This window comes from Neolamprologus brichardi, chromosome 15 (genome assembly GCF_056152115.1).
Source record: "Neolamprologus brichardi isolate AB-2024 chromosome 15, ASM5615211v1, whole genome shotgun sequence".
Lineage (NCBI taxonomy): Eukaryota > Metazoa > Chordata > Actinopteri > Cichliformes > Cichlidae > Neolamprologus > Neolamprologus brichardi.
The window spans coordinates 31,054,751-31,069,687 of record NC_142118.1 but is presented as its reverse complement, the minus strand read 5'-3'; the positions used below and the strand labels follow the sequence as shown (position 1 = coordinate 31,069,687).

The 14,937-nt window shown below is 41.6% G+C and overlaps 2 protein-coding genes across 4 annotated transcripts in view; one reads left to right on the top strand and one right to left on the bottom strand.

The window, feature by feature from the left end:
* Positions 1 to 1,258: 1,258 nt before the first annotated feature.
* cgrrf1 (cell growth regulator with ring finger domain 1) lies at positions 1,259 to 8,222 on the bottom strand. 2 transcript variants are annotated; one of them, XM_087852677.1, is made up of 6 exons: positions 8,154 to 8,222; positions 5,848 to 5,984; positions 5,351 to 5,528; positions 4,054 to 4,201; positions 3,560 to 3,667; positions 1,259 to 2,229 (listed from the first exon to the last, which is right to left on the bottom strand). In XM_087852677.1, exons 1-6 carry the CDS (start codon positions 8,162 to 8,164, stop codon positions 1,927 to 1,929), a joined length of 885 nt encoding a protein of 294 aa, XP_087708803.1. In that variant the 5' UTR covers positions 8,165 to 8,222; the 3' UTR covers positions 1,259 to 1,926. The 2 variants fall into 2 exon arrangements, with proteins under 2 accessions (XP_087708803.1, XP_087708802.1); XM_087852676.1 differs by having other exon boundaries at positions 7,997 to 8,221.
* A 4,847-nt stretch (positions 8,223 to 13,069) lies between these two features.
* ddhd1b (DDHD domain containing 1b) overlaps positions 13,070 to 14,937 on the top strand; it is a 34,907-nt gene continuing 33,039 nt past the window's right edge. For both annotated transcript variants that reach the window (XM_006796270.3, XM_035910122.1), the window contains exon 1: positions 13,070 to 14,013. In XM_006796270.3, coding sequence (XP_006796333.1) covers positions 13,299 to 14,013 — 715 coding nt within the window. In that variant the 5' untranslated portion in view covers positions 13,070 to 13,298. The remainder of the gene's footprint in view (positions 14,014 to 14,937) is intronic.

The following is a 14,937-nucleotide window of genomic DNA, read 5'->3' as shown; positions in this document are numbered from 1 at the left end:
TCTTTGAGTTTTTGTTCAGTAATCAGCATGACCTGTGTATACACACATAAACTTTATTAAAATGGATAACATTGGTGTCCGTCATGTAGTAACTGTTTGGTTTAACTGTACCAGGCTTGTTAGTGAAACACAAACGGACTAATATTTTATTGTGAATAATAATCATGAGGCTAAACAGGCAGTCCAGCTGCTGCCTCAGAGCCCTGTACACCATGGAGCGAGGACAGCATCTTCAGGATATCTTTCCATTATCTGGAATCGCTGACCCCAACACTGGGACCAGGATGAGCAGTCAGGAGCTCTAAGTTAACCCAGGGTTTCCCAGCATGGGCACATGAAAGCATCAAAGTAATCTAATGGTCATATCTGTGTTCATCAACATAAACTTATCCTTATTACTGCCAACTATTCCAGAGATGGGAAAACCTGCATCGTAAAGAACATAAAAATATAGCAGTCAAACGCAACACTTGTAAAAGAGATGAATGCTTCAGTTTGTTGCAGGTCAAAGTCAAATGAATGCGATTGGTTGAACGAGTGTTCGTGATGTGTGTTCTTTGTTATCTGCATTATTTTCATCAGCGTAAGAGACTCAGCAGCAGATTAGAATCAAGTACAACATTCATACATTTAATAAATCACCAAATTAATACACGCATGTTCCTGTGACCATGCAACGCACGGATTTTAGTACAGCAGGCTGCACACTGCTCATATAAAACATATTCCCCCATTATATTGTCACTTAAAACATGCTGTAAATAAAAGACTGAGTGAAAATATAAAAACAAACATCAAACATGGGCTCAGTCTACGTTTGATATGATAATGCCATCCAGAGTAAGCAAACAAGAAATTAGAGGTCATCAAGGTCTTTGATGATTTAATTATCATGGAAAGATAAAGTCGGGTATTATCATAGAAGTGAAAATGTATGCTGTTCCTTCTAATGCATCAAAGTTTTGCTGTGTAGTTTGACACAGAACTCAGAAGATGGAGCTGGACAATGTTCCAGAGTTTAGTTAATGAGCATCAACAGTGAAACTAAACTCTGGCAAGCAGTGATGTAACAAGTTACTGTAACCAGTTTCCATGTTTTTAGTCATCATGTTTAGTAATTAATTACAATTATGTTATTATTTAAATTACAATGGCTCTCAGTTTTTTTTTTTACCCTGCATGCTCACACTAGTCAGCTGAATCAGCTCGTTTCTGGGAGGTGGAAAATGAAGAGATTGACAGCTTTGATGAGTGCAGGTCTGGACAATCTTTTTATTGAATTAAAGGACAAGAAAAACAAAGCCAACAATAACCTTGTAGCTTCCACTTCCACCTTTTTCTACCATAGAATCACCCCGGCCATCACTCTGGGCTGTTTTTCTGTTCATATGTCAAAAGTACAACACAGCTTGTATGCATGTTGTGCAGAACTGCAGCTTTAAATTATTAACTGGTAACTATAAGACAATTATGGAATAATATAATGTATTACTTTTAGGAAGATTATCAAGTAATATCTAATCCATTACTTTTGTGAGTAACAACCACAACATAAGCGGTCACAGTGATGCCACTTTCAGCAAGAGGAGCGAGAAAACATCACAATATTACTGTGAACACTCCTGTTTGCTGAAGAACTGAGTGAACGTAAGGAACTGTTTAATGTAACAAAAGTACTGCAGAACAACCCGAGAACATCCTTCCATGTATGGTGGAGGCAGTGTCACTCTCCTAGAAAGGAAACTATCCCAGAGGCTAGCTGAAGCACTGCAGAAGTTGGGTAACGCCGTAAAGTCCTGGAGAATGTTTTAAAGAAAGCCACCAGACCTTAAAGGAGCACAGACAGGTCTGATCTGCTGCTAACCAAAACACCTGTCACACAGGCGACAGATCCTTGTAGTCATCTCTTCTATCGTGTTCACCAGTTCACTGACAGTCATTGCTCTGTGTCAGTGCAAACGACTCCTGGACAAAGGCTCTACAGATGGGGCAGTGCTGGAAAAAGGACACGCAGCTGTCACACATGCAGGCGTGTCTGCAGGGCAGCAGCACCCTGTTCACTGCTGCATTCTGACACACCACACAGTCTCTGCCCTCCGTCCCCTCTGACCAGTCCTCCTCCTCCATCACTGGGATCTGATCCTCACTCTGAGTGTCACTGGGTGTGAAAGTGTGCCCCGAATCAGCAGACCCAGACATCCCCCCGCTGTCAGCAGACATGAAAAGAGGCTGCAGGAGACAAGAGATAGGGCCTTGTTACAGCAGTTTAAGAAAAACCCAAGTGCTTGGCAAACTGGAGATTTTCACACGTGTATTGACACTGACAGAGACGACACAAAATATGTAACATTTTGCTAGTCTAAAGCCACAAGATCTGCCTGATAGGCATCTGCAGTAATCTGCATCAGGATGAGAACTGCAAGAAGAGTCAGTGAATTCATCTGAGTGTTCATCCTGCAAGTGACGGGAAAGAGAGCCTGCTCTTTTGGTTTCTAAGCAGCTCGTCAGAGGTTTTGTTAGTTAATTTATTACCTAAACTTAAGTAAAATGATGTCTCTAATTAATGACTAATGTTTATTATATATAATGACTTATTAAAGTACAAAAACAAACATTCATCTCAGTTTGCCAAAAACATACAATCCCTGATTATAAACTTTGAATTATTTACAGTGAAACAATAAAAGACAATCAAACAACTAAATAAATGTAACTGCTTAAAACAAAAAGAAAAAAGCTCTTAGTCCCATTGTTGACTTCAAAGAGACACATTTTGTTCATGACTGACACACCACTACATCATGATACATTTTCCTTCAAAGCACACATTACAGAAGGCAGGAAGCACTGCATTAATGAAACCTAATTTACCACATGGAGCCTTGCTCTAAAAAACTGTCACATTTAAGACCGTCCTTGAAATAACTGTTTAAACCCAAAATTTTTAGAGCCATAATGTGGCACTACAGAATAGTAACCAACCTCCTGATGTTTGTATTGTCGGTAAAATAAAAAAGCTGCTTTTTTGTTGTGCTGGCCATGGCTGCAGCAATGACTCTAATGGTGAAAACCAAGGAAAGACTGTCCACTTTCACTCTTGGCCTTTAAACAAGTGCTTCTTGATTGCTGGCTGGCTGCACTGACACAGGAGAATCCAGGAGTCACTGGGATTTATGCTTCAGTGGGAAATGAAGTCATAACTGCAAACCCCTCTGAAACCATGGGTGAAAAATAACTGAACAAAGCCAACAACTATTCCGTTTTGTTCTTCTCATGCATTTCTGGCTAATTTTTCACCTCAGTTTTTGAATTTTTCAGTGACAGAATAACAATGGTCTCAGTATAAGGAATAATAAGAATAAGAATAATAGCATCAACCTAGAAATAACAGCAAAGTCCTGACAGTTTGATGAAACTTACATCAGAATGTACAAAAAAGTGGACCTTTTATGTTATTTTTGACATTTAATGGTGTCCTTGAAATCAAATGCATTATTATTATTATTATTATTATTATTATTATTGAGCAGCAATGCACGCAGAAAAAGATGTGACCAACCTTTAACTCGTACATGCTCCTTTGTGAGGTGAGGAGGTACTGGAAGAGAATCCGTGCAGAAAGCTTGTATTTGTCATCAGGAACATGAATAACTATGACACTAGCCACCTGAAAGAGAAAACATTTACAATCACTTCTACCAGTTCACCATGTAAATCTGCATTTTTTTTACCTCACTGTGAGTGTTGCTGTTCTCTGACTGACGGCTGCTCCCACTTTGACAGACTTTAAGTTTTCTTATTAGATAAAACTCATCGTTAGGGTTGGATCAGACTGCTCTGCCCACTTTCTCTACCCCCACTCCCCTCTTCATTTTGACCACACTGTTACCCTGAGTGAAGGCAAGAGGGTATCGTGTTGCTTCACAGCAAGAAGTTTCCTGGTTCAAATCCCAGTTGGGGCCTTCCTGTGTGGGTTTCCTCCTCACAGTATAAAGATCCTTAAGACAAACTGGAGATGTTTATAAAATAAATAAATTAAATGATTAAACTCACAATGTCGTTCACGTGTCTGTCTTGTGCCTCTTCCAGGGTCAGCACAGCCACGAGAGGGTAGCGCTGTCTTGGCAGTGGTCCAAAATCAGTGATGCCCTGATCAGCGGGGATCTGTGTGTGCCGCTCCGCTCTATCTTCACTGCTGATACTGAGAGAAGGTCAAAGACACTAACGGCAGGAGGCATGAATACATGCTTCATGTCTTCCTTCACAAGGCAGACATGAAGCATGAAGCTCAATGAGTCAAAGAGCGGAAATATTAGAAATGATTGCTTTGACTGATGACTAATAACACAAACTTTGCTGCCACTGGCACAAGAATGTGAACAGACCACATGTAACAATTAGTCCAGTGCCAATCACCTGAATGGACCTCAAAGGTTCCTACAAGCGGAAACAAGCCACATCTCCACTGTGTGATCCCAGGGACTATGCTGTTGGGGGGCTTTTGTTACCGTGTCCCAAGGCAAATTGGCCAGATGAAGAGAAATTCAGTGAACTCCTATGAAGGGAACTAAACCAGGGGACCAGTCTACCCTGCCCAGAATAGGATTACTAGAGCTACACCCTGCCAGGCCTGGAGAAAGAGCTTGAAGGAGAGTGTCTGATGACCGGACCCTAGCCCACTTGGTCCAGCTGGGCGGAAAGGAGCCCCAAAAACACAACATGGGCACGCCCACCCCCTCCAGGACACAGCGTTGGGGTCAGGTGCAATGTGTTTCAAGGGGAGGGCAGGGGCACAGGCCCTAGCAATTGGATGCCCGGCTATCAAGGCTGGCTGCTGTGACATGGAACAGCCTGAGCTAGTGCGTAAGGTTGAGTGATACTGGCTAGATATAGTCGGGCTCACTTCAATGCATATTCAGGTGCCGGAAGGCTTCCACTTTGGTAGCCTGGGCCTCATCTCTGCTTTTTTTAGATGATGTGGTTCTGTTGGCTTCATTAGGTGGTGGTTGCCACGAGCTTGCACTAGAGTGGTTCACAGCAGAGTTTGAAATAGCGGGAATAAAAATCTCCCATTCTAAATCTGAGGCCAGAAAAGGGTGGAGAGCCCACCCTGGGTCAAGGACGAGTTGACGCCCCAAGTAGGGGAGTTTAGGTGTCTCTGGGTTTCGTTCAGGAGTGAGGGAAAAGGGGAGTGACAGACTGACAGACAGTGTGAAAAAAGAAAGAAGAAATTTCTACACTCCAGCTCGACTGAACAACACAATTTTAGATCTCACAGGTCAAAGATCAAGTCTAAACTGTTTGGCAGAGGCATACCACTGAGATACTTGGTTAGCAACAAATAGGATACTGGAATTTCTGGCAATAATAGTAGTGGAGGTTCAGGGCTTCCTGGAAATGCTGGTGGGTGCTGAGCATCATGCCATGCTGGTGGGCATGTAGCACTCCTTGTAGGGTACTGACCTCACAGCCCCAGAAACAGCTCAGGACACAGGACTCCAGACAACAAGGTCTCACCAGCACACCGTCTGAACAGAGGCAAAACAGAAAAAGGTTCAGTGTTCCACAGCATCACCATTTAGAGTTATTTCCATTGAACAGCACACCGCAAATCAAATTGATAATTATATAGACTACACAGAAACATTCTCTTGGCAGTCAATAGATTTACAGTTTTTTCTATTTAGTACATCCAGCTGGACACCATCCTCTGGAAACACACTAGAATAGGAGGGTTAACAGATGTTTCTGGATGCAGGCATGGAAGTTTCACATCCCCAAATACTTTTGGGCCAAAAAATACCTTTTCCCAGTAACAGCATTATTTCATTCCTCGTCTGTTCTCACCGGTAACACTTGCTGATCCAGAACCCAACTCCAGGGCGAAGGGATTGGTCACCTGAACCATCTGTTTCTCAGCGGCTGGTAAGCTGGGCTCTTGCTCATCATAGCTGCGAAGTATAACTGGAACGTCAAAGCCAAACCTACAGAAAAGAGGCGAGAGTAAGCAGAGTCTCTCTGTCTGGTGGTGTTCTCGCTTAAATCTAAACCGATTCGGTTAAATGCAGAGGGGTGCACACACTGGCTGGCTGTGTAGAAACATGCTCTTCTGAATTAACTGCTACTATGTTGACTGTAGTCTAGAACATGACACAGTTATGCCTGGAAATGTTTCTACAAGCAATTATCAACAATCAAAAATCCAACTCAAGTGCAGATTCTGAACTTTATTGTAAAAGGATTGAACAAAAATAATGCATTGAGGAATTACAGTCCTTTATACAGAGACCCAAATTTTTAGAGCTTCAAATGCAGGTCATATGAGCAATTTGTTATTTCTTCATCAGCTAACCAGATACAACGTCTGAATTGTTTCTAAGTGTTGCATGTCCATTTCACAGAATAACATATTCAAGAATAACAGGCAATTATTAGGTTGCAAAATGAAAGAAATTCAGGTAATGAGCAAAAACTTCAGAGGAAGAAAAACCAATTGTCAAGGAGAAAAAATGACAGATGGCAGAGTTCCTCAGTGTAAATGCCAGCCATTCACCATTATTATCACTGCCATTGTGTACACTGCTCCCAGTGCTAAGGCTATTTCTAATTAGGCACTTGGAGGACTACACGACAGCAACATTGGGCTTCTACCTAAACACTTTAGCAGCTTTGAAGTGATTGGAGGGGATTTTAACCACTGCGCTCCCCAAGTTCAAGCAATACAACTTTAAAACCAGAGGGGTGAACATGCTGGACTCTTGGTGTACACAAACCACCAACACGCATACAAGGCAACCCCCTGACCCCACCTGATCATCTTTCCATTATGCTTGTACCTGCTTACAAACGTCACTGAAGCACAGAAAGCCAATAACAAACAGAGGATGCAGCCTTAGCACTTCTACTTTAGGCACACTGAGTGAAGCCTCTCGGAGAGACCACATAAACATCCAAGAGTATGCGAAGACAGTAACGAGCAACACTGCACAGTGTACAGAGGATGTCACTGTACGTAAGAACTTCACTACATGTGGCAATCAGAAAACCTGGAAGACCACAGAGGTGTGCTCCCTGCTGACACATCACTGCTCACAGCACTCGGTATTAACCCACTTGGACAGTAAAGACAACCACGCCAGACTCCTGTACATTGATTTTATTTATTTTTTCTCCTTTGGGCGGGGGCTCAGAAAAGAATTAAATGGTGAGCCGCGCTACTAGAGTCACATGTCATATTTACTATCATCTACAGGTCAAGGCCTCTGACAACGAATATTATTTTGAAACATCACTAGCCCATTATTTTTTTCACCTCGTTGTTTGTGTGTGTGTGTGCACACATTTGTGAGGTTGTTCTAGTAATCTTCATAATACCCACAGCCCTAAAGTGCACCCCGATGAGACCCAGAAACCAAACTTAAACAATGGTGAGTACACTAGCGTAGATAACTCCAGGTAGTGTGGTAAGAACATTTTCACACCCATCAAGCTCACCCACATCACCGGAACACAAACATCATAACAAAGCCCAGAAGTCCCAGATTGATCGCTCAGTGCAGAAGCTATGATTGTCTGGCAGCATCACCGAGGAAAACAAATCATCAAATTTGTTATTGCCCGTTAGTTCCAGTCTTAAGGCAGTCATTAGTGACTGTAAACATTATGATTAAAGTATCAATGTGAACGATACTAAACTCAGATTTTTAATTATGATAGTTTCTCCAGTTAGTTCTGAAACCGTGAAAATTAATGGACTGTAAAAAATAGTTTGGATTATTTTAATTAAAGGTCAATGCAGTATTTTGTTCAACACAAAATAAACAAGATGATTGATAGACATGTTACAGCACGCTGCGTCTGACCTACATGCTATGTTATATTATGAAGGCCACATTCAAGTCGTTAATATATAAAGTCGAAGGGTACCTGTGTGGTGACAACGAATGTAAATTATATATCAAAGTGTGGCTAACTATATTAGCTAAATACAACTTACCAGCCGAGGACCATAGCAGCGGTTACAACGAAACAAAGCGACACCACACTAATATAAAAGAGCGGAGAGTACTCGTAGAGTGTGGCTAGAAACACCCCTGCCATTTCACATCAGCTTCAAGAATAAGCGTGTTTATTTAAAAAACCTCATATAACACCTTGGGTTCATTCCAATAATCCATCTTGCTTAGCAAGGTTCTCACTGAGACGTAACCCGGAAATAGCTTCTTCTTCTTTTTTGTTTATAGTATGTATTGGTGGTTGTCAAACAGCAAAATGGTGCATTACCGCCACCAACTGGTGTGGAGTGAAATATCACAAAAAATTGAGAAAATGCCTGAAAAAAGAAATTTGAGAAAAAAGGCAGAAACCTAGCTTTTTTTCTCAGAATTCTGGAAAAAAAGATGTGCCCACTTTCATTTTTCCCCCAGTGACTTTAATCCACTTCCATAATTTTAAACAGTCTGATAACTTTCATTCCCGGAAGTATCTCTGTGGCTGTCATAGTAAGAAAGAGCTGTTCATATTCTCCAAATACTAAGGAAAGAAGCATCAGCACTTCCTTTAGCAGAGGATACACTGGACCACCCTTTATGAAAGGGGAGGAGAAAACGCCACCCCATAATTCATTGTGACGGATCATCCGACCATTCACGAAAATAACAACAAAGTAGCAAGAAAGTTGCGCATATCATGTAAATGTTAACTGCATTTTCCATTCATGCTAAGGAGGGATAAGAGTACTTTTAGAAAGTGAGTTCTGGCCCTGTGATTTATGACCGCAGAAGCAAAAAAAATCATAATGGAATACTGCATTTTGTGTTTACTTGTGTTATCCTTCTCTAATATTTAAATTCGTTTGATCATCTAAAACTTTTAAATGTGGAAAATACACCAAAAAATATGAGATCAGAAAGGGGGTGAAAACCTTTTCACACCAACTCACAAACCTCAAGTCCACACCTGACGATACTGGCTGTCTGGGAGCTCCTCCCTGAATCACCAATAAAGCAATATGGGATAGGCAGGCTCTCGCTTAGACCAACAAGAGAGCGGGGAGAATGGCTTTGAGCTGACCAGTGGGAAACGTAACTGATTTTACGGCCTTCTGAGGATGAGGTTTTATGTTCCAAATCAGTCAGACAAACGGGGATTTCAGAAGGTCACGCTGGGAGATAAGCCTCTGTGATGACCAAAGCCAATTCAGAGCTGATTAAAACAGATGGTGGTGTCCTGCTGTGCTTATGATAAGGCAGGGTGTTAATTTTACCTGGCCAAAGATTTGTTATTTTTCATGCCTCTTTTGTCAGCGTTTTGATAACAGGGGAATTATAGCACCTTAATACAGTTTTACATATGTACAAAGCTGAAGACTAAGAAACGGTAGCTGATACATTTGATATCGTAGCTTCCTCTGACATGGTGTAGCCTTTCTTTACGTGTTTGAAATGTTTTTCACTGTGTTTACTCTTTCAGACTCTGATTTCCCCATTCAAAATACAGATGAATGTGTAATTGATTTTTTTACTGATGATTGTGTTTTAGACAACATTAAAGAAACAAAAATGAGACCATCTCTCAATCTGTCATATAACAGCTGGTCCAGGACAGCAATGTGTGTCTTTATTATGCTGCACAACGTGTTTGGTGACTTAAACAATGTTAATATTAAAGAAAGAATACCGTTCTATGTATGTGTATTTTTAGAAATAGTTTTATTTTACATTTGAATGTGGAGATAGATCAGTCGGAAACTGCCTTTTTACTAAACATTTCTGCTGACACCCAGAAACAAGGCTCTCGAAGACTTGCGATTAGAATCTGAGATTCAAATACCAGATGAGCTCTTAAGTGAGGTAAATATACTAAGGAAAAATTCGGAAGTCCAGTGCTTCCCACATTTTTGTCACTGTCAACCCTTAGGTAAGCTTATACCAAAACAATGTAGATAGTGCATCGGATTAGGACCTCAGCTGCAAAGTTTGCATTAAACCAGCAATGTGATTATTCATTACAACAACCAGGAGGAAATGCAGAACAGAGTACCACATCCTGCTGTATTTTTGAGAAGTACATTCAATAACATGGTGATTAGACGCATTTTGAATTTTCCACTTCCAGATAATACTCCAAATTATGCTGACTATTATGGGAAGTGTGCCTGAGATGTAGTTAAGTTAGAATTGCGAGGTCATCGGCTGCAAAATAGTGTTTCTGCGACTGTACTGTAATAATGATCTGTCTGAATTTGACTGACTGTAATGTTCTCGCTGGAAGTTGGAGCTCCATTGTTACCATCAGAGCTCCTTCACATATTGATAGTTACTGAACAATGAAGTAATCAAAAAAGAAAAGCTGGCATAGTGCATAACCTGAGTCACCATTTATGTTTCGCAATAAGTGTCCCTCAAGAGTTTAGCAACCAACAAAGAGTACGTCCACACACCATACTGCAAAAACCCTGTTTTTATTTCTATTTGAGAACCATTATTACACCAATTAACATTTTAAAGCATTTCTGGGCACAAATGTTGTATGTGACCACAGTTATACACGTTATACAAATGCCACAGGTCATTGTTCTGTCTGTTTGCAGTCATCTTGTAGTCACGAAGCTGCCAAGCCTGTTGTCTGCCCCGATGCAACCAAGCATCGTTGTCGACCCTGATACACATGGATATGAGTGAATCAGGTGAATCAGGCGAGTCTTCACACAGTCGACCGAAGCATCAGATATGCATCAAACTGTGACACCTCATTCACCTTGTGATAGATCCATGTTTCCTTACTACAAGAACTACGGGGCTACACCAGGCACTGTGTGACTCTATTACTCACATTTTTAGCATTTCAGACGATTTCTTTGAACAAATTGTCCCTAATGCTCAGGTAACCTGTAGGGTAACCGTCTCCAAATGGTGCTCCAGGAGATTGGTACAGCCGAATAAGGGGAGAATACATCTGCAAAACGCTGTTGTTATGCAGCAACATCCACCCTCTACACCCCTAACATGTGAAGCTTTGCCTTCAGAGTGTCCAGAATGTATTAAATCTAATTTTAGTTGGGCTTGGACCTTGCTTCCAGTTTTTTTCTTTAGGTCTAACACCATGACTTTCTCAAAGGTAATTCCCAATAATTCACGCAGTTCTTTTAGTGTGCGAGACATACACGATGTGTCCTGGTCAGTCAGTATTTCTTTCAGGATGCCAACTCAGAAAATGGCCTGAAACTGCACCTGTGCAACACTCTTTGTAAAAAAAAGGTGCACAGTAGCACTGCTTTGGGATTTCTTGTTGCACAATCCATCAGAACTAATACAAAGTGATATCCGCATGCACTAGGGTGAAATTATTGTCCCTTCTCACTCCTATTATCAACTATATTTTGTGCAGCAGTTGACCATACAGCATGCTTTTCTGTCTTTTTATTATATTTAATCCCATTCCTTTTTGCCCTGACGACAGACAGTGGCTGCGGTGCACACTTTTCATATTTTTTAACTCTCGCTTTCAGATCTTTAAATGTTATAACTTCATTCTTCTCTGTAGCTGGTGGACTGACCAACAACAATGCAAGCAAGAGTGGCCCAAATCTTGGAGTGCAGCAGACAGCATAAAACGGAGGAGCATAAGACCAGCTTCAGTCTGCAGCTTTAAATCTTCAGATCTTTAGGATGGATGGAAACCCATTTGACTCCACAGCTTTGGTCCACATTTCAGTCTTTGCTTGCTCAGATTAGTTCTCGAAGCTCTCAGCTTCCCCTGGTGCTGTGCACTGCCAGCAACACTCCTGGTTTGCCCCATGTTCTCCACATCTAAACAGCTTAATATTCCATCTGCAACCTGAAATCTACTTGCCACTACGTTAATTATAACAGGCGACTAACTATTATTAGTTAAAGAGCTTATATTAATGTGTGTGCCAGCCAGGTTCACACCCATGTTCATGAAAACTGTTTAATATTCCAAAGCTGTTGAAAAGCACCTTTACTGACCTCTTTAAATTCCTCTTAAAGTACTGTTCAGTGTTACAAACCTGTTACTGATAGGAGGAGCTGTGTGCTTGTCTATCTGTAGCAGTGCAAAGCTCTGTGACAGTCTGGAGGTGGACATAGCAAAGATGACACTGTTGTAAATGAATATTGTAGCTGTGTAAGCATCCATTAATAACTGAGGGGTTTTGTTTGTTTGTTTGTTTGTTTACCCAGTGTCAAAGCAGAATATTCAATTAATATTAATTTCAGGACTTTATGCGTGACATTATGAACAGGGGCTGAGTCACCTAAAGATTTGATCCTAGAATTGCCCCTGAATCTGAAACTGCATGCCATGTGCTGTTCGGCTGATAAACTTTCCTCATGGATGTAATATTGTGTGTGACTGGGGCATGATGTTTGACTGTTTGAGACTGGAGTTTAGGTTCCGTTTATTTCACATGGCCTCTCTGTTTATGAGATATTTGCATACTCGAAAAATTGTTGTGAGCACTGTTAACAAATAGGTCAGCTTGGCCAACTCTAGGAAGAGTCCATTTATGGATGATAGAGAGGTCACTGCGCAAACGTTTTTCACTTTGTCATGAATCCATTTCGGAATAAGGCTGTAACATTACAAAATTTGGTACGAGTGAAGCGCTGTAAATACTTTCTGGATGGTCGAGCGATCCTTGAGGCGACTGTTGTTGTGATTTGGCGCTGTATAAATAAAACTTAATTGAACTGGATGCACCGTGGGATTCCTGCTATTACAAACAATTGTAGTTTGGAATTTAATTTTGACACGACGACAAATTAATAGTCAGTTTAGCAAAATTCTACACAGTATAAGATGAAATGTCAGACGATTGTTTGACCTGATTTTGAATAAACGAGTCAAAAAACAGACTGATCTTCAAATTAAAGGTCTGTAGATGGATGTGTAAGTTCACCGCGCGCAGGACGCACGCGCGTTGTGCGCGCCCTGCTCGCACGCGTTATTTGGGTTTACAATATTCGTCTTATTGTGAAAAATCTGTTTATTTTGAACGTTTGAACAGGAAGTTGCACTTTTCGTATTTTACCTAACACTAGGGAGCGACTGCGAATCCCATCATAGCTTATTGTGCTTATTCCAGCCATTATCAGAGAAAGGGGGATGCAAATGGGGTCAGGAAAGCAGGGATTTATCTTTACTTTGTTCAGCTTTAATGTGTAGCTATAATGGCAAGAAAGACAGTGAGTATAGGTGCAGAAAAGTAAACCGTTAATCGGGTCCACTGGTCTGGTGGGAGGACATCATTGTGAGTTTTCCTGTGGACTCTAAAAATGAGCAGTATAAAGGAAAAGGGGACTATTCGGCAGCAGAGCTCCGAGAATAACTCTGTGAGCAGCAGTGAGTGGGACATGGCAAACGATGTGTTTGTGTCCGGTTTTGACGACAGCGTGTTATCGGACAGCATCGGTGATGGGGACCAGGAGTCGGCACAGTCCAGCTTACTGGACACGCGTCTGCCCTTGGATGGGATGATGTTGGGCCTGGATCGGGTTGAATATTCTGCCTCATCCTATCTGGATTTCGAGCCAAACTACACCGAAAGCGATGGCAACCTTACAACCAAAAAGCGCATCCGGTCCAACAGCTCCCGGCACCGCGGTGACATCGTTACAGAGCTGGGACCAGAGGAGGTCCGCTGGTTTTACAAAGAGGACAAACGGACGTGGAAGCCTTTCGTCGGACACGATTCTTTAAAAATCGAGATCATCTACCGGCGGCTCGTTGACCAGAACCAGGATAAGGCCGTGGATCCCAATGAAGCCGACGAAAAGGAGACAACCGGGTCCTCTGAGCTGCAGCCGGAAAGCTCGGCCGTGGACAGTACAAGTTTCAGGGCGGAACCGGCAGTGCAACAGCTCTCAGTGTCAGAGCAAATCACAGAGCCGGTCCACAACGGCGGCACCAGCGTGGAGGCAGTGTGTGTCAGAGGGGGCCTTTATGAAGTGGATATCAAAGAAAAGGAATGCTACCCTGTTTATTGGAACCGTGAGCATCTCAGTAATAACATAGCTGTTGTTAGGACTGTTAGCACGTGTTCTGCTGTCAGTATCTTTGACCACTTCTAAGAAAATTAAACCTCTGTCACCTCTGTACTGTTAGACTGAGCTCTGATGACTGCGCTAATAGGCTGCTGCAAAAACGTCCTCTGTTACTGACATCGTCATGGTCTTACTGACCACCCAAAGTGCTTTAGACCAAAAGCCACACTGAGCCATGCATTCACACAGCGCTTTATTCTGTACACATTAAGTATTTTATCTGCCTCACATTCGTGGCCACGTTCCAACTACCAGTTCACTTAACAAGCATGTTTTTTGACATGCTCTTTGAAACGAGACAATAATACAGTTGTTTCCGCACAATTAGTCGTATATTAGAAGGAGACTTCTCAAGACTTTGTCCAACACAACAGCAATACTTTACAGGGATGTAGAGCAGAGAGCAGGAATACATATATACACACTACTGGTCAAAAGGTTTGGAACACTGCAATTTTTCTAGTTTTTTATTGAAAGTTATGCACTTTATTCTCCTATTACACTCTGAAATGAAAGCATAGTACAAATAAGCAATTAGAGTTAAAAAAGAAACCATGGAATTAATTTATAGACCAACATTTATTCTAAACTTCTGACTCATCAAAGTAGCCCCCTTTGGCAGATATAACAGCTGACCAACCCGGGACATTCTTTCTACAATAGACATAAAATATTTTTCCACAAAGTTCCCATATCTGTTGCACAAGTTCCCATAATGTGTGGTACTTGTAGGTTGCTTTGCTTTCAGTCTTCTGTCCAGTTCATCCCAAACCAGTTCGATGGAGTTTAGGTCTGGACTGTGCCACTCCATATTTTCAAGCTTACTATCTTGTTCTTTTTTCTGAGGTAGGTCTGGCCTGGTCTGGTCTTG